Source organism: Cydia strobilella, chromosome 26 (genome assembly GCF_947568885.1).
Source record: "Cydia strobilella chromosome 26, ilCydStro3.1, whole genome shotgun sequence".
Classification (NCBI taxonomy): domain Eukaryota; kingdom Metazoa; phylum Arthropoda; class Insecta; order Lepidoptera; family Tortricidae; genus Cydia; species Cydia strobilella.
The window spans coordinates 404316-424251 of NC_086066.1; the positions used below are offsets into that span (position 1 = coordinate 404316).

Below are 19936 nucleotides of genomic sequence, written 5' to 3' on the forward strand. Positions count from 1 at the left end.
TGCCCCTCCCCAGCAAAAATCGACAGACTGTTTTGTACAGAAAATTACAGACAAGGCTTGGTTACATCCTCCAAGGCGCCGCATCGCACCTAGGTCGCGGTACGGTGCGGTAGTGTGCTATGACTTTAACACCGAACGCACGCATTTGTTATAAAAAGCTCCCAGAACGCACCTTGATTTGAAAAAAAAAAATGAACTGTCATTGGCATTGGAATGACGTTTGCAACGTTTGTTTTGCGTCATTTTGTGATTTTCGTGAAATCGTGAATTGAATATTGCTGAGGAATATTGTTATTTGTTTGGATTCGCTGTCTGATTTGTATCGTTTTAGGGGGTTGTTAATGAGATATAAAAGTAAATGTTGCTTTTATAGCTAACGTTGCTCGTACTTCATGTATTTAATCAGCAAAAAATGAGTTCTGCAAAGAAAACTGGCGGCAAACGTCCGACAAAGCAAATAACCAATGTGTTTTGTTGTCGAGCGTGCCTCGCGACCGAAGAAAGGCTAATCAACATGCTTCAGCATAAACTTGTTGGAGAGTTTTTCCGTGTTACAGGGATCGTTGTGAGTATTGGGACTATGAGGGCTAACGCGTATGAATTCGCCGCTAGGGGCGCTAGTGTAGATGGTGGTCTTTTCCATAGTTCGAAATGTCAAATGTCACTTGTCACTTCAATGACTGACAGCTTTTCTATAGTCTTTTGGACCACCATCAACAGAGGCGCCAACTGGTGAGCAAGAAAACGATAGCCCTCATTGGGAGTCTGGTTAGTGCGAGTCGAACTCGCGCACGAATCCTCACACACTAGCACCTAAATGGTCGCGCACTGTGCGGTTTAAGAGTAATTTCCTCCCGCGGACGCTTCGGCGGTGGAATGAGCTCCCTGCCGAGGTTTTCCCGAGGGGCTACAGTATGAGGTTCTTCAAAGAAGGAGGGTACACGTTTTTAAAGGGTCGGCAACGCGCATGTATTATCTCTGGTGTTGCAGGCGTCCATAGGCTACGGTGACTGCTTACCATCAGGCGGGCCGTATGCTTGTTTGCCACCGTCGTGGTATTAAATAAAAAACGAAGGGTTCCGTACCATTACGCAAAAAACGGCATTAAATCACGTTTATTGTATGGGAGCCGCACTTAAATATTTCTTTCATTCTGTTTTTAGTATTTGTTGTTATAGCGGCAACAGAAATGAATCATCTGTGAAAATGTGTGTGTATTTTAAGGTAAGCGATAAGGACAAGCTTCCGCAGCACTTGTGTGTTTGGTGCGCTGCCTTCATGCAGCGCTGCGCAGCGTTCAGAGCCAAGTGCCTCCGGGCCAACGAGTTACTACTGCCTTTGAAGGGAGAAGTAAGTGTACTTTTTAGGCTCAAGTGTTTTTAGGCAATTTTTTATCTAATTGCCTAGATTTTATCCCTAATCCCTTTTCTTATATCCCACACTTTTGTAATGTACTGTTTTTTTTTCTAGTTGACTATAGATTCCGTTCGTGCCATGGACCGCTTCGCCAACCGACTGGTTGACCTGACTCGAACTAACATCGAAGTGGACAGTATAGACGGACTATCCGTGCCACATGTTATAGGACAACCTGTAACAACTGAGCAACCTGTAGCAACTGATGAAGTAAAGAAAGCATTGTTTATGGAAATACATAGTTTCAATGAAAATGAGATTACAATTAATATTGTAAAAGATGATACAGATACTAGGATAAATGAGACTGATGATATGTTTGATGTTGAATATGTTGACACGTTTGAAGATGATATTTATGAAAATACAGCGACAAAAAGTGAATCCATCAGTGATGTTAATGAAAATAATGTGGAAGTTACCATGGATAAAAGTGAGACAAGGAACATCAAAAGACAGAGAAATAGTAATTATACAGAAGATGGATTTGATAATGCATATAGAAGAAAGAAGATGTTTAGGTCTGCAGATAATGGTTTTTTGCCGACAGTGAATTTGGAAGAATTTAAGATAGCCTGTAATGTGAACATTGAAATATTAACACATGTAAGAATCTACATATTAATATCTATGTATAGCGAAAGCAAGTGCACTATAGAGTTGCCTCCTTAACCTCCCGTGTGCCGGGATTATTTTTTTCGAACAGTTTCCTCGTACGTGGATCCGCGTTTCGGCATACAAGGACTTAGGCACACACTTAAGTATTGACATCTCATCAGCCAAAAAAAGAACTTTTTTGTTGACCGGTCTGGCGTAGTTGGTAGTGACCCTGCCTGTGAAGCCAATGGTCCCGGATTCGAATCCCAGTAAGGGCATTTATTTGTGTGATGAGCACTGATATTTGTTCCTGACTCACTTGTTTTAGTCACTCGCGCGACATGTTTCGGAGAGCCTAGGTCTCCTTTCTCAAGCACTAATAGTGCAAGCAGCGTTCACGACGGCTGTGTATCGCGTACTGTCGCGCGCCGAGAAAGCCGGTTGGGGGAGGTCTTGCGCTATTGTTGTAGGCGGGCATAGTGGTGTGTTTGGGTTTGGGTCACCTATCACACTGTCACAACACTCACCGGCATTCTGTTGAGGAATCACAGGCTTCCATGCTGGCGGCACAGCCCAGCCGCTAACCCGATTGAAATTGAAATCTCGATCGCTTCACGTATAACATGTCGCGCGAGTGACTAAAACAAGTGAGTTTAAACCGTATGATTATTTAATGTTAGTATGTCTCGCAACAGTTTAAATTCAACCTAACATACACTTCAATAATCTACCAAAACGAAATACCTAAGATAAAATTATTAAGTTACTTATTTTAAAATATGTTTAGAGCCAGTTACAATTTTTTCTTAAAAGATCTTATATTTTATTTGTTTATTTGTTTATTAGGATCACCAACAGAAGATACAATTTACATACTAGTATTAACTTACAAAATGGGCACATTTTTTATTGATCCCCCACTTACAGGCAATCACAGCATGCATTATTATATTAATTTAAACATTAAGTCAACAGTAACACCTTGAAAAAGACTTAGTATACATTACAAAAATCTAGAATAAGTATATAATACTAATTAATTTAAGTACTATTATGTTTTTTTTTAATGTGATTATGAAATAAATTTTATCTTTATCTTATCTTTATAGGAGGAGCAGATAGCTGAGATAGAGGCGCGGCGAGCCACCGAGGAGTTCAAAAGTTCCCCGCACCCGTGCGAGCCGTGCGGGAGACACTTCAAATCCGACGATGCCTACAGGCACCACAAGCTCAAACATGACAGGGTAAGATCATCGTCATCCTCGAAATGTCTCGGCTTTTTTATAGGGACATTCTTACACAAATTGACTAAGCCCCACGGTAATCTCAAGAAGGCTTGTGTTGACAACAATAATAAATAAATATTATAGGGACATTCTTACACAAATTGGCTAAGTCCCACGGTAAGCTCAAGAAGGCTTGTGTTGTGGGTACTCAGACAACGATATATATAATACCTATACAAATACTTAAATACATAGAAAACATCCATGACTCAGGAACAAATATCTGTGTTTATCACACAAATAAATGCCCTTACCGGGATTCGAACCCAGGACCATCGGCTTCACAGGCAGGGTCACTGCCCACTAGGCCAGACCGGTCGTCAACAATATATATAATATACTCTTTTTTTTTTTTCTTGCCTTTTGTCTTCATTGCTAAGTTAATTTGTATTTTAGTTACTCCCTTATTAGTTATCATTTGTATACGCTCTGTTTACATATGTGGCTGCGACAGTGCGCAACCTTAGTATAGTACCTATTAGTTTGTATCATGTCACTAACTGTGAGTTCCTATAATTGGCTTCCTGTATCAACTATAATTTTTATGTTAATGTCACAGCTGTTGGATCTCCAAATAAAATAAAAAAAATACGAATAACAAATATCTGTGCTCAATCATGGGAGTCCTGGGATCCGCTTTGGAAACTAATCTCAAAAATTGCAGGCCATTCTCGTGATTCTGAGAGGAAATAATATAAAAATACTACAATCTGAGTTGCATATTGGGACTGCAGATTGGAATTATAATAAGTTTTTGGCAAATATTTCATTTTTGCTACAAGCTTTTATCGCTATACTTTTTTTTCCACAGGCAACTAATACTCATCAAGATAGTTTTAAAAACCCCAAACACAATCAGGTTGCGTTGTTTCATCACAGAGTTCCTATGGCCACCTCCTGTCTCCATCATCAGATCAGCTCAATTGTACCATAATATTGCTTTTCTCACCCGACTTACATATGTATGCAAATTTTCAGCTCAATAGGAAATGGGGAATGGGGTTGGCCGGTCGAAATAATTAGCAGATGGCGCCAGCATAGCTTGCCCTGTCAGTCTCTAGAATTGTGTCAAATTTTTATTTTTTAATGCCCTGAATGCCAGCCCTTTAAGCCAAATCTCATAGAAAAAGGGGCAAGCTATGATGGCGCCATCTCTGCAAACTTTTGACAGTTGCCAACCCCATTGGGTCAAATTTAGCTTCTGAGATTTGACCCTCACCACACACACGCTTAATAACAAAATTACGCACTAAGGCTCACTTGCACCTAACCCAAGGTTAAGCAGTTAAACCGTTAACTCAGTGTCAAATTGTACTGGCAGCCATAGTAACTCCAGGTTTAACCGGTTAAGTCCGGGTTAGTGGAATGGTGCAAGTGGGCCTAACAGGGCAAGTTAAATAAAAACTTGTAAAAAGAATCAATATTTCAGAAAGGACCACATGAATGCCCGGTGTGCACAATCCGTTTCAACTGGAGAGGCAAACTGTGGATGCACTTCGACACACATCGGATCAAGTATATATGCAGGGAGTGCGGGTTCGTGTCTCGAACGAGGTATGTATACAGCAATTAGTTTGTTCAGCAGCAGTTTTTCTTAAAAAGCAAAGGGATAGGTGCGGGTTGAAGAACAGCGCTGTGCAGTCGCCAGACTCGCGGCACAAGCTGAGTCCCGACCCTATTGTCCCATGCAGCATTTATATGTTTATAAAAAACCGCTGTAATGGATGGCTCTGTACTCGATTCTATACCATATTCAAGTGAAGTAATTCCCAGAATTAAAAGAAGATGTTTACAGAAATGGGAATACCATTTTGGAGAACAAGCTTTATCAAGGGGTGTTGGAATCTGGTACAGAACAATCCAAGATAGACCCTTGTGGATACCCTGGTTTGATTCTGCCAACCGCGCTAGAAAAGTGTTAGTCTCAGCTTTCCGAGTCCGGTCCGGACACATCCCTACAAACAAGTTTCTGTGCATGATGGGTGTTAAATCGTCACCACTGTGTGTAAACTGTCAGAAGACTGATGACTTGTCTCACGTGTTGTTGGAATGCGTCCGGAATTCGGACTTGAGAAAAAGAATTTTTGGTAGCCTGGGCTCCATGCACAATGGACAGATCAATTGTTGGTTGGCAGAGCCTATATCGGACAAAGCAATCAGTGTTTACCACTTTATTGACCTCTCCCTTGAGTAGGGAACTATGATAGCACCCATGAGGCTGACATGTTCACCTAGAGTGTCCAAAGCCTCCATAAAAACCAGATTAAAAAAAAAAAAAAGCATTTATATGTTTATAATTCTATATGTCATATATATAGTTAGTTTCTAATATGTACTTGTATACTGCTGTAATTTAAGCTCATTGTACCTACTACTGTTTTTTTTCTGCGACAATAAATGACTTTTTATTTTATAATAACAGCAGGCTATACAGTAGGGTGGTACAAAGAACATATTACCTATGAAAACAATAAACGCACTGATTACTGGGATTATGTTCCGTTTTTTTAAGATTAGAATTTTTCTAACCTCAAAAGTTGACGACCGGTTTGGCCTAGTGGGTAGTGACCCTGCCTGTGAAGCCGATGGTCCTGGGTTCGAATCCCGGTATGGGCATTTATTTGTGTGATGAGCACAGATATTTGTTCCTGAGTCATGGGTGTTTTCTATGTATTTAAGTATTTATATATTTTATATATCGTTGTCTGGGTACCCATAACACAAGCCTCCTTGGGCTTACCGTGGGACTTAGTCAATCTGTGTAAGAATGTGCTATAATATTTATTTATTTATTTAAAAGTGATAAGATATGATAATATTTAGGTAATATGTGACTCTATTTTGTATATCTATGTGTGTAAATCACATGAAATATAGTATATAGTTGGTCAAACCAAATTGGCAGTAAATAAGAATAAAAAACCTATACTCATCCTTTTCTTTTGGGTGCTAGTACTAGTGTAAGATAAATATAGTATGATTCTATCTGTCTACGTTTTAAATGAGACAGTCCTTTGACAAACTATAATTTTAATATTGTCTTCGGTTACCGCGATAGTTACTCATGAAATAAAACTATGAAAACGGATTATATCGCGTATATTGAATTTATAATACATCCCACGTCACGTAACGTCGGGATGTATTATAAATTCAATATACGCGATATAATCCGTTTTCATAGTTTTATTTCAAAACTATAATTTTGTTATTTTATTTTCACCTCAGCAGCTCGAACAAGCCTACTTTCGTCACTCCCTGGAGTGAGGAAAGTGCGACTTTCCTCACTCCAGGGAGTGAAACAATGTAGCTTTTTAATTTAGTAAAGGCCATGAACTTCATACTTTTATTACATATTTTTTTATGGTATGGTACGGTACGGTACGGTACGGTACGGTCCGGTCCGGTCCGGTCTCGTATCGTATCGTATCTTATCGTATCGTACATATTATAATACTTTTTCTGTTTATTCTGTGTAATTCGATATACATTTTAACCTTTAATATGTTCTCACTACTGAGGTGAAAAATTATGTGTGCAACACGAGAGCAAAGTTATTTTACATCTCGTGTTTTTGAGTCCCTCGCTACGCTCAAGATTCTACCTTAGAATCACTCGCTTCGCTCGTGATTCAATTATAGAATCTTTCGCTTTCTCGGGACTCAAAATAAACACTCGCAAGAAAAACCAACTTTCCTCTCTTGTTGCACAAATAACTATTTTATTTTATTAGTAATGATAATGCGTTGCAGGGCTCAGGCGCGGCTCCACCACGCATTTCACGCCGGCAAGATATACCGGTGCAAGTACTGCGGGAAAGAGTTCAGGTATCTTTGTCATGGTCGCGTTTTTGTCACTTGTCATATCATGCGTCACTTTCACACTTACGTACTTATTAGAGCGTGACAGGCATGGTGACAAATGATAAACAGCCGTCCATCTTAACCCCGCTGGTGTTATAATTATGTCGACTTTTTTTGACGTCATTATACATATTACACGTTGTTTTTTTCTAAAGTCTGTTAATTTCAAGGGTGCATTCCTGAGCTTAAATTAAGTAACTTTCTCAAAGAAACCGGTTTTCCAATTAACTCAATTTTGGAGATAATCGATTATTTATTTTTATCTGTTTGTTTAAATATTGATTAGTGTTTAGTATGCGACTTTATAATTATATTTGTTACCATAGAGTAACTTATACTAGAGCGGTACTGTCATAGTAAATTTTGTAACCCCAGTAAATTCACTGCCATCTGTCGACACACTTTAAAACTAAAAATAAATATTTATAAAAATACGATAAAATGTATTTAAATATGGATAAATGATTTTTTTATTTGCATTAATTATTTTTATATGATTTTGACCCATGTTCTTTCACTGGTATGCGTTAAAATTATAAATAACAAACGAAACAGTCAACGCCCTCTATACGAGTGAAGGCCAAAACTTCTTGATTTTCGAGGCACGTTTTTTCCTTAGACTGTATCCATCTATTACGGAGTTATATCTATCTTTGTTGTTACTAAACACAAGTACTATCTCCGACGATCGATATTCGAAATGTCATTGATATATAATAGTTTTTAATTGTTTGGTGGATTTCAATAATAATGTCCGTGTTACAAGTTTTTACGAAAAAAGTAAAAAAAAAAATTAACAAAAAAAAATTAACAATTCCTTAAATGCACTTGTAGCCATATCCCGAAGTTAATAACGGAGTTTAAAAAAACCGGCCAAGTGCGAGCCGGACTCGCGCACCGAGGGTGCGTACTTTTTAGTATTTGTTGTTATAGCGGCAACAGAAATACATCATGTATGAAAATTTCAACTGTCTATCTATCACGGTTCATGAGATACAGCCTGGTGACAGACAGACGGACAGCGGAGTCTTAGTAATAGCAAAGATAGATATAACTCCGTAATAGATGGATACAGTCTAAGGAAAAAACGTGCCTCGAAAATCAAGAAAATTTGATTCTCGTTCAGAGGGCGCTACTAGTTTTGGCCTACAGTCGTATAGATGGCGTTGACGGTTTCGTTTGTTATTTAACAATTTTAACGCATATCAGTGAAAGAACATGGGTCAAAATCATAAAAAAAATTAATGCAAATAAAAATAAAACATTTATCTATATTTAAATACATTCTATCGTATTTTTATAAATCTTCATTTTTAGTTTTAAAGTGTGTCGACAGATGGCAGTGAATTTACTGGGGTTACAAAATTTACTATGACAGTACCGCTCTAGTATAAGTTACTCTACGGTAATAGGGTCCCGTTTTTACCGTTTGGGTACGGAACCCTAAAAAACACCGTGTACATATACTAAGGATAAAACTCACGTGAGATTCGAGCATATTATATTTATTTTAAATGGGTCACTACGCAGTAGTAGGTGTCAGGACTGATACTTCACAGTGTTGGCCGAAACGTTAATGCAAGCAGTGAAAATTACGCTTTTCAAGACATACTGCTCTTCTTTTTACACTGGCAGCCTGTGGGTCCGATATACCCAAAAGTCAGACAATGCTATTAGGGTGCAGTACAACAATGCTTTTAGGATGCTGATTGGCCTGCCCAAATTCTGCAGCGTAAGCACCATGTTCGCGGAGTCACGCACCGATGGGTTTGCAGCAATCTTGCGTAAAAATGCAGCGTCTCTGCTGAGCAGAACGAGGGACAGCCCAAACAGCATCCTAAAGATGATTGCTGATCATGTGTGTTGTCCTGTAATTAATGAAATAATTTTAAATGTAAAATCAAATTTAATTTTTAAGTACTAACATTATTTTTAAGAATATACTAACAAAAATTAAGATCATGTTATCTTTATTGAATAAAATTGAATTGAATTGAATTGAAAATTGTTGAGATTTAAAATTGCCGTATAATTGTACATACTATAAATCTGTTACTGAATTGATCGCTAGATGTCTCTTTTTAAAATGCAAATTAGCTAACGGTATGTTTTCCTGGAACAATGGAGTCAAATAGTTTTCAATGTCAAATTAGTAACCAAAAATAAGTGACAGTGATACAGTGGAGTGAAGTATAGGAAGTGAACCTTAAAGTGCAGTGTATATAAGATAAATAAAGCATACGGCCCGCCTGATGGTAAGCAGTTACCGTAGCCTATGGACGCCTGCAACACCGGAGATATTACACGCGCGTTGCCGACCCTTTAAAAACCTGTACACTCCTTTTTTGAAGAACCCCATACCAATGAGGATATAATAAGATAGAGCGGTACTGTCATAGTAAATTTTGTAACCACTGTAAATTCACTGCCATCTATCGACATACTTTAAAACTAAAAATGAAGATTAAAAAAAAATACGTTAAAATGTATTTAAATATGGATTAATTATTTTTTTATCTGCATTAATTATTTTTATATGATTTTGACCCATGTTCTTTCACTGGTATGCGTTAAAATTATAAATAACAAACGAAACAGTCAACGCCCTCTATACGAGTGTAGGCCAAAACTAGTGGCGCCATCTGATCGAGAATCAAATTTTCGTGATTTTCGAGGCACGTTTTTTCCTTAGACTGTATCCATCTATTACGGAGTTATATCTATCTTTGCCCATACTGTAGCCCCTCGGGAAAACCTCGGCAGGGAGCTGATTCCACAGCCGAAGCGTACGCGTGAGGAAATTCCTAGGTACATTCCTAAACATAGGTACAGGTCTCACATACATTATCATTGTATCACTATGTTGTGCCACTTGTGCCGTAAGGCGTACAATTTGTACATTGTACCAAGATGGTCATTGTTTGCTAGGAAGCAGTCGACATACCTGGGCCACGTTCGCCAGCGACACAAGACGCTGAACGTGGCGTGCGACATGTGTGGGGAGACCTTTGTCAACCAGATGGGCCTCGGCATGCACAAGGCGTACGAGCACGGCGTGCTGAGGGTGAGTACCATACCCCGTTATCAGTGGTGAAATTTTAAGAGAAAGATAGTCTTATAGATTGCGAGCCAGGCGCAAATTTTGTCAGTCATCGTCTCCCGGGTGAAAACTCGTATAGCGGTTAACGGCTATGTATGATGAACCCTCGTGAACGTCAGCTGCCGCTCCGTTGGTGGGTTGAGGAATGGCAGCCACTGAAACGCGTAACGGTCTTTTCACAGCGACACAACCGGCTGACGATTTGTTTTATTAACAATAGCATCTAAACTATCATCTGACAAAGTATCAAGCGGGAGGCGATGTTTAAACTTTTTTTATAGACTTTATTTGCTGCCATTCCTCAACCCACCAACGGAGCCGCAGCTGACGTTCACGAGGGTTCATCATACATAGCCGTTAAACACTATACGAGTTTTCGCCCGGGAGGCGATTGGTCATTGAAATCTGTTCCTGGCCCGCGGTCTATTATTGCGATTCCTATAAGAGGAAAGAGAAAATTGTGCCATGTTTTTTCCGGGTGGCATCATAGGTAGGAGGTGATGGCGAAATACCGAAATTTATAAGAGTGAAAGAGAAAAAGGATTATGCTGCCATACACGAATATGCCGTTCTCTTAACCCTGGTCGCTCGGTTTCATGTCTATAACTACTTGTATATACTGTACTTTTGTCTATGTTGTCAATAAAATAAATTAGCACCATTTAAAATCCGCAACATCAGGAAGGCCAAATATAATCCATACTAATATTATAAATGCAAAAGTCTGTCTGTCTGTCTTTCTGTCTGTGTATTCCCTCTTCACGCTTAAACCGCTGAATCGATTTAGATGAAATATGGCATAGAGATAGGTTGAGTCTCTGAGAAGGACATAGGATAGTTTTTATCCCAAAAATCATCCCTTAAGAAAGTAAAAAGCGGGGTGGAATTGAGATAATTAATGAAGTGCCTGCTAATTTGTGTGCATAATATGCTCAAATTGAATGATTGCTATGAGAATTTTTCCAGGCGCTATACTTTAGCTGCTGTTACTAAGTCCAATTAGTCAGGGTATAATTTTGTTCCCAGCTCCGAAAAAAGTATCGCGTATGCAAGACCTGCTCAGTGACATTCATTAGCGAAGACGCTTTGAAGAAGCATCAGGAAGCCGGGTATCATAAAGATGGAGGAGACCATGCTGAGATGAGTCCGTGCGTGCAGTGCGGGGAAAACTTCGGTAGTGAGGACGCTTTGAAGAAACATGCGGACGCAGAGCACCCGAGCTGCGGAGTGGTTAGTATTTAATATAAGCTTGTATGTAAACTATACTACCGCTCATAACTATCTAAGCACTCGTCATTTTTTCCACAAAATCGACTTTCAGAATTGTACCGCTAAGTCGCAGTCGGGTAACAGTTTTTTGTCGAGTTTACTTTTTTAATTTAACAGGCATATCGAGCTTCAAAATGATGTACAGAATATTCGTGTACATTGCCTATTTACCAAATGGCAAGCGTAAAAAAATCCATTTATCGTTTTCCGGTACGAAATCGTTTTATTTAGTAGTACATAAGGGTTTTTTAAATCGTTACATAAAGTAAACTCGAAATTTTAAAGGATGTATTTGGCAACAATTTGAGGCTCAATATATTTACCTAAATAAAAATTCAATTCAACATTTAAGAGAGTCATTTGCCTGCGATCAAACAGTATGATTTTGAAAATAATTTTTGTATGGTGAAAATTGCGGGTGCCTAAATACTTTTGAGCGGTAGTGTATGTTAAACTTGTCTCACAATTTCTCTGCTTTCCCTTAAAGTTGACTGGCACTGCCTTATGGCTTTAAGTCCGCTCCGCCTTTTGTACTGTAAGGTTTAAGATTAATCAAATAAATAATAAGTAAACCTGGACATAATGAAACAACAGAATATATTTATACTATTTTAATCAAGTCACATAATACTTGCATATGAACATCAGATAATACTAAAGCCTGACCAGTAATATATGATAATTGTGAAGAGGGCGCTGTGAATCTCATGTATAGGGTGACAGTTCAGTATAGTATGAAAAAAATAGTTCCAGTCAAATACCGCAACATGGCCAGCGGGGGGACACTCCTCCTTTCGGACAAATTCGGCTCCGTTCGGCGCAGCATTGCTCCGAGCAATTATTAGGCTTGGCACAACTTGACGTCCCTTTGACGACAGATAATTACTTGAATTTTGACAACCCTAAATAGCCGAAAGGCATAGTGCCTTACTTTAGAAAGGGACAGCGTGATTCGTCCCTGAATCGCTGTCAAACTTCGGTTTTGTAGGAAGTGCCCTTTCTGTACGGTAGTACTATTATTTATTCTGTGACATGGCGCGTGATCATATATTACTGGTCAGGCTTTAATTTAATTACACACAACAAGTGGGATCATGCTATGAAATCACAACGAAACATGTCAAAATTATCGATAGATAACAGTAAGATTTTAATTACCCTCTTTTTAGTGCAACTCGACGTTCCTGAACGCGGAGTCCTACGACGTGCACATAACTCGCAAGCATCTCGGTAAAGGCGACTCAGAAATAGCCAAGAAAAAGGCCGCGAACCTCCGCGCGCGGGCCCTCGGCCAGGAGCCACCCTTCCGGAACCGCTACCGGTACCGGTACCCACCGAAGCCAATACAGAAAGAATATAATAAGTGCTGCGAGCACTGCGGGAAGATGTTCGCGGTGAGTAGACGTCTTAGTTTTCGAAGTCAGCTTTCTCAGGTGTACGTGTTTGACCATACGCCTGCGAAAGCTGTTGCGTGTGTTCTAATCCTTTTATTATTTATTGAACATTATTGTATGTTTATTATTAAAATAATGTAAGGAGATATGTACGTTGCTTCTAAAATGTATAAGTATGTTTCGGCCCCTTCCTGGTATCTGATTGCGTTAAAAAATACATATAAAATATAGCATACTTATGAAAGACCGGTATTTTTAGGGTTCCGTACCCAAAGGGTAAAAATGGGACCCTATTACTAAGACTCCGCTGTCTGTACGTCTGTCACCAGGCTGTATCTCATGAACCGTGATAACTAGACAGTTGAAATTTTCACAGATGATGTATTTCTGTTGCCGCTATAACAACAAATACTAAAAACAGAATAAAATAAATATTTAAGTGGGGCTCTCAGACAACAAACATGTTTTTTTTTGCCGTTTATTGCATAATAGTACGGAACCCTTCGTGCGCGAGTGCGACTCGCACTTGGCCGGTTTTTTAAAAATGGTATTTCAAATGAATAATCTGTTTGTTTGTGTAGACATCCTCCCTTCTCCGCTATCACCTAAGGAGGCACACGGGAGAGCGGCCGTTCGCCTGCGACCATTGCCCGAAGCGCTTCGACTTGAAAGCTAAATTAGTGGTAAAGTATATTTTTTTTATCAACTTCAAGATTTCGTACTAAATCGTCAATTGGTCAGCAAAATGTCCTCTCCGAATTAGAAAGGAAGGTATGGATAGATTCACACGCTTCTGGTAGCACAGTTGATTAAGAGCGATTGGACAGGTGTTTTGAAAAGGTCGCAAGTTCGTGATTTGCCCGAAGGGGTTAATTTTTCAATTTTTCCTTTAATTTTTTAAAAATTTCAATGGAGATCATTTTAAAAGCTGTAAGTACTCCATGAATCTAGTATAACTGGATCGGACATGAGGGGCGGGGGGAAATGACCGAACGGGATAGTCTTATGTATCTTTCAGTAGGAGTAGCAGAGAAAGCGCTGTTATTGATTGTCCTTGTCACAGTCTCACATCTTTTTTATTCCCCACCGTAAATTTGGTATGGCTTATGGTGGGTTACAAATCTACTCGACCAATCATATTGTCGCATTGCGCATGTTCTGTCCCTTACGGGCGCACGCGTATATTTTATTTTATTTTATTTAAAAGGCACACTAAACAGACAACATTCAACATAGTTACAAAGAGTACATGAGTGACGGCGTTGTCCCCGTGGTCTCGGAGAAGACTGGCTAAAGTTGACATCAACATCTTCTAGGCGCGCGAATTTTTCGAACTACCCGCACTTGGTCTTGTTTATTAACTTGAACGTTTTGCGCACTAGGGATGCTACCGGGTCGACACACAACCCGGTCGGGTTGTGAGTGTTGTGTGTCGACCCGGTAGCATCCCTAGTGCGCAAAACGTTCAAGTTAATAAACAAGACCAAGTGCGGGTAGTTCGAAAAACTCGCGCGCCTAGAAGATGTTGATGTCAACTTTAGCCAGTCTTCTCCGAGACCACGGGGACAACGCCGTCCTCGAAACGTCGGAGGTAATTTTAAAACTATGTTACGCGATTAAGTCCCGTGGAGATAAATAATAATGAGTAAAAATCGTGAAAGTTTAAAGGTATTGCATAAGAATGCCATCCAAAGTAAGCATGCACAGCAAGAAAGAAATATAAGGAGCAAAAACTATCCTAAAACTATAAAAAAGTATCCTAAAACTACTCAAAATTATACTTAATTACAAATTACAACATTTCGCAAATACTTAATAATTACATGTCAAATTGCGTACAGAAGAAGTGTGATGTAGCTCATCTATGTAATGCTAGGTCTATGAAGTACTCAAATTTTGGCATGAGATGTTCGAAATCGTCTAGGATGGGATAGGACTTACTGTTTTTGTTTGTGTGCAGAGCCACATGACAGTGCACAGCGGGGAGAAGCCCTATAAGTGCGATCTGTGCAACGTCCCCTTCACCTTGAAAGGCAACCTATTGCGACATGTGCGCATCGTAAGTACCATTAGTTTATTTATACCTTAAACCATAGAGTAACTTATACTAGAGCGGTACTGTCATAGTAAATTTTGTAACCCCAGTAAATTCACTGCCATCTGTCGACACACTTTAAAACTAAAAATGAAGATTTATAAAAATACGATAAAATGTATTTAAATATGGATAAATGATTTTTTTTATTTGCATTAATTATTTTTATGATTTTGACCCATGTTCTTTCACTGATATGCGTTAAAATTGTTAAATAACAAACGAAACCGTCAACGCCATCTATACGACTGTAGGCCAAAGCTAGTAGCGCCCTCTGAACGAGAATCAAATTTTCTTGATTTTCGAGGCACGTTTTTTCCTTAGACTGTATCCATCTATTACGGAGTTATATCTATCTTTGCTTAAACTAACTGGAATAAATTCCTTAAAGGGATAAGTTCGCCTTTGTCCTGCCTATTTCTGTGCCATATTAGTGTTCTGTGTTTTGTACAATGAAGAGTTTATACATACATACATACATAAACTGAAATAGATGTCATATACGAAACAAGAAAGTTATAACTTTAAAAAGTTATAACTATAGTTAGTAAGTTTATAAAGAATACCTATAATAACTAGGGAACAAATCAAATGTGCCATTCACAATCAAAAGGGTACTTATTGTCGTTTGTCAATAAGGCGCTATTTCCATATACCTTCAATTTGAAATTAACCTTATTGACAAGCGACAATGTGGTACCTTTTGGTTGAAAATGTCACAAATTATTTTATGAAATATTTATTGATTTGTTTTGTGGCCGGGTGATCTAGTTGTCAGGACGTTAGCTGCGTAAGCTGAAGTCGCGGGTTCGATTCCCGCCTCGGCCACCGGTGGACTTGGTCACTTTTTCTTCAGTTTGATATTTATTTCAGTGTATAATTTAATACCAAGAATAGTTCAGTCGCCAGATATGCGTTTTACTCTTTGAAAGAATTTTTAGAGAAAGCCTCTGTTACAAAGTTTAAGGTGCATGTTCAGATATTTTTGACCACCTTGGCCGCTCCGATATATCTGACGGCGTCTGTACTTGGACATTTATATTTTAAGTTGTACCCGTCTTGTGTGTTATAACTGGGAATTAATAGCCTTTCAAGTGGCATACGTCTTTTAGAGTTGAAGAAATTTCGATTTTATTTTAATTAAACAAATTCCAAATTTAAATGACTTAAATTGTCTGCGAGGCGGTTCCTGCCACTTCAAGGGTTTTAATGTTTGTTTAGGGTTATAGTATTTCTATTTAGAATCACAAGCCTTTTGCGTCCTTCCCGAGAAAAAAAATGACCTCACTTTTTGGTGAATTTTGTTACGTTACGAGATACTGCCGCGGCCTTAGAGCATACAATAACTGGACTCATTATTGGAGTAGCCTTATATGTCGTATCAACGTACAAAAATGGTCTGCCGAATTAGGCGGGAAGTAAAGAAATAACACATGTGAAAGATTACTCACACATGAAAAAGGATCTGTGTCGAGACACGGCCACATTTAAATAAAAACCGGACAATTGCGAGTCAGACTCGCCCACCGAGGGTTCCGTACTTTTTAGTATTTGTTGTTGTAGCGGCAACAGAAATACATCACCTGTGAAAATTTCAACTGACGGACGGCGGAGTCTTAGTAATAGGATCCCGTTTTTACCCTTTGGGTACGGAACTCTAAAAATTGACATATCCTCATTTTGACGCACATAAACATATTATTATAACACATGAAAATGCCTTTACGAGTAATTGTATGCTCTAAGGTCGCTCGTGATAGGCCTTTAATTTGACATTATTTCTCGCTTGTCCAGGTGCACATGGGCATCCGCAAAAATTCCGATTGTGACATCTGCGGTCGCGTGTTCACTACACCGTCCACCATGAAGATGCACGTCCGCACCGTCCACAACGGCGAGCCGTGGCCTAAACGCGCTCCGAGGAATAATAAACCACAAACATATACTATAGAAGAGGCTACAGAAGAGATGCAGACAAATTCACAAGATGAACATATAGAAGAGATTATAGAAGAAATAGAAACAGAGGAAATATATTAAGATCTTATTTACCTCGTCGCTAATCTATATCACCGAAGTATCCCACTTCTGAAGTCTTCGAACCGAGTAAAAGAGAACATTAGACTAATTGTTATTTTGATAATAAAAACTAATAATAATATAATAATGCATTTTGTTTCTTCCTTTTCTGTGTGACTTCGGGAGTGAATACCAGATTATTTACTAATCTACTACTACGCACATCACATCATTATGGGTGACCTTAACACTGATCTCTATAAGGACACTCCAAAAAGCCGTAAATTAAATTTCTTAATTAATTCTGTTAATTTCTCTTTTTTGCCCTTAAATCCTACTCACCATACGGCTTCCTCTGACACTTGGCTGGATGTTATTTTCACTTCTTCCCCTAGTAATGTCATAAAACATGGTCAGTTTCTTGCACCCGGTTTCTCCCACCACGACTTAATTTTCGCTTCTTACAATATCAAGCCGGGCAAGTGTAAACCTGCCATAATATACATGCGTAGCTTCGCTAAAGTTGACACTGACGCTTTGCTCCGCGACGCAGCCGCAATTGACTGGTCCCCTGTGATGACAGCTGCTAATACAGAATCCAAATTGTCTCTTTTTAATGAAGCAATATTAAAAACCTTTGACAAGCATGCACCGTTACACAGGGTTCGGGTCAGGCGGGCTCCTGCGCCGTGGATTACAGAGGGTGTGCGCATAGCCATGCGTAAAAGAGACCGTGCCTTCAGACGTTTTAAGCGTGACCGCTCTGATGAAAACTGGACGCTCTTTAAAACCGCCCGCAACAGGTGCAACCAGATGGTGCGTTCAGCGAAGCGGCGGTTTATTCATCAAAATGTAACCTCATCTTCCATGGCTAATGTTTGGAAGTTTCTGAAGTCTCTAGGTTTGGGCAAACCTGTAAGTCAATTTGATAGTACCTCTTTCTCCCTTTCTGACCTTAACAAGCATTTTTCGTTTGCCCTCTCCGTTGATGACAATGTCAAAATTAACACCCTTTTTGAAGTTTTGGCCCTACCTTCGATTGGCGCGGTCTCTTTCTCACTCACTACCCAATCAGAGGTTAAGGCTATCATTAAGTCAATTCAATCCAAGGCAGTTGGTTGTGATGATATCGGTCGGTATATGATAGTATCTGTCCTTGACTGCGTGCTTCCTATACTGACTGATATCATCAACTTCTCGCTTTCTAACGGCGAATTTCCATCTCTCTGGCGCAGGGCGTTCGTCATACCTCTACCAAAAATCAATAACCCCTCTTTAGTAAGTCATTTCCGGCCCATTTCCATACTCCCGTTTCTGTCGAAGATCGCTGAAGCGGTGGCTCACAAGCAGCTGTCTAGGTTTATTTTCTCAAACAAACTTCTGAGCCCCTTTCAGTCAGGTTTTCGGCCGGGACATAGCACCTGTACTGCGCTGCTTAAGGTGACTGAGGACATCAGACGTGGCATGGAGAATCAAATGGTCACTGTACTTATCCTTGTAGATTTTTCAAACGCATTCAACACTGTTGACCATCAGATTCTCCTTGCCCTTCTTGAGCACCTCAATGTGTCGCCTGGTGCGCGAAATTGGTTCTCGGCTTATCTTTGCGGACGTCAGCAAGCGGTACGAGTTGATCGCGCTTTGTCGGAATGGTGTGACCTAGCCACTGGCGTGCCTCAAGGAGGTATCCTTTCACCACTACTGTTCTCCATATTTATTAATTTTATTACTCCTGACCTTCGCTGCTCGTACCATCTTTACGCCGACGACCTGCAACTCTATGACCATTGTAGCGCTACTGACCTAGCTGCTACTGTTGACAAATTAAATCTAGACCTCTTACATATCCAGCGATGGTCTGAGAAGTTCGGTCTGTTTGTTAATCCGTCTAAGTGTCAGGCCATTGTCATAGGTAGCGAACGCCAGCTCGCGAAAATAGATTCTACACCCCCCGTATATTTTAATGGCACTCCGATTCCTTACAGCCAGAGTGTAAAAGACCTAGGCGTCTATTTAGACAGCACCCTGAGTTGGAAGATACAGGTAGCTGAAATTTGCCGAAAAGTCACTGGATCTCTACATGCCCTTAACAGACTTAAACACTTTTTACCCGTTAAAACAAAAATATTATTAGCACAGACATTAATCCTACCCATAATTGACTACGCTGATGTGTGTTATCCAGACTTAAATGAAGAGCTCTTGAACAAGTTAGATCGTTTACTAAATAACTGCATTCGTTTCATTTTCTGTCTTCGTAAATACGACCATGTCTCCTCTTTCCGCTCTAAACTCGGCTGGTTTCCTATACGTGTTCGTCGAAATATTCGCATGCTTTGCACCCTCTTTTCTGTTATTAATGATCCCAAATCTCCCGAATATCTCAAATCTTTCTTCAACTACTATGGTGTTTCTCGTGTCCGTCAACTTCGCTCTACTGGCAACCTTTCTTTGTCCATACCATCTCACCGAACAGGTTTCATGTCCTATTCTTTCTCTATTCAGGCAGCTCGCCTTTGGAATAGTCTCCCTGTTAAAATTAGACAGTGTCCGAATAGATTTGCGTTTAAAAAATCCTTACGTGAGTACTTTGCTGGCAGAACGATGAATTCTTAGTGTTTCTGTTTTGAAAGTTTCATCTGATATCTTATGTATTTGTATGTATGTATATTGTATGTATTTATATGAATATTATATATACAGATATATGTATGTATGTCTATGCCTATCCATTATTTAACTATACTTGTATATATGTAATCACTATGTTGCACCGCCTACAAATTATCTGCTTTGCCCGAAGGTTGACTGGTAGAGAATGCCTCATAGCATTAAGTCCGCCTTTTGTACGATTGTATTTTCTTTTGTGCAATAAAGATTAAATAAATAAAATAAAT

At 39.3% G+C, this 19936-nt stretch overlaps 1 protein-coding gene across 1 annotated transcript; it reads left to right on the top strand.

The window, feature by feature from the left end:
* Positions 1 to 256: 256 nt before the first annotated feature.
* Positions 257 to 17192, top strand: LOC134753158 (zinc finger protein ZFP2-like). The gene is made up of 12 exons (XM_063688951.1): positions 257 to 565; positions 1225 to 1350; positions 1471 to 2022; positions 3123 to 3257; positions 4729 to 4853; positions 7052 to 7126; positions 10091 to 10226; positions 11289 to 11492; positions 12701 to 12925; positions 13507 to 13608; positions 14886 to 14984; positions 16815 to 17192. Exons 1-12 carry the CDS (start codon positions 413 to 415, stop codon positions 17058 to 17060), a joined length of 2178 nt encoding a protein of 725 aa, XP_063545021.1. The 5' UTR covers positions 257 to 412; the 3' UTR covers positions 17061 to 17192.
* Positions 17193 to 19936: the final 2744 nt, after the last annotated feature.

What these genes read in the sequence shown, in the direction of transcription:
- LOC134753158 (XM_063688951.1), top strand. Translation starts at nt 413, where the DNA reads ATGAGTTCTGCAAAGAAAACTGGCGGCAAACGTCCGACAAAGCAAATA. An exon ending in ACGAGCACGGCGTGCTGAGG is followed by an intron (nt 10,227 to 11,288) that starts GTGAGTACCATA and finishes TTTTGTTCCCAG; the next exon opens with CTCCGAAAAAAGTATCGCGT. An exon ending in AGCACCCGAGCTGCGGAGTG is followed by an intron (nt 11,493 to 12,700) that starts GTTAGTATTTAA and finishes CCCTCTTTTTAG; the next exon opens with TGCAACTCGACGTTCCTGAA.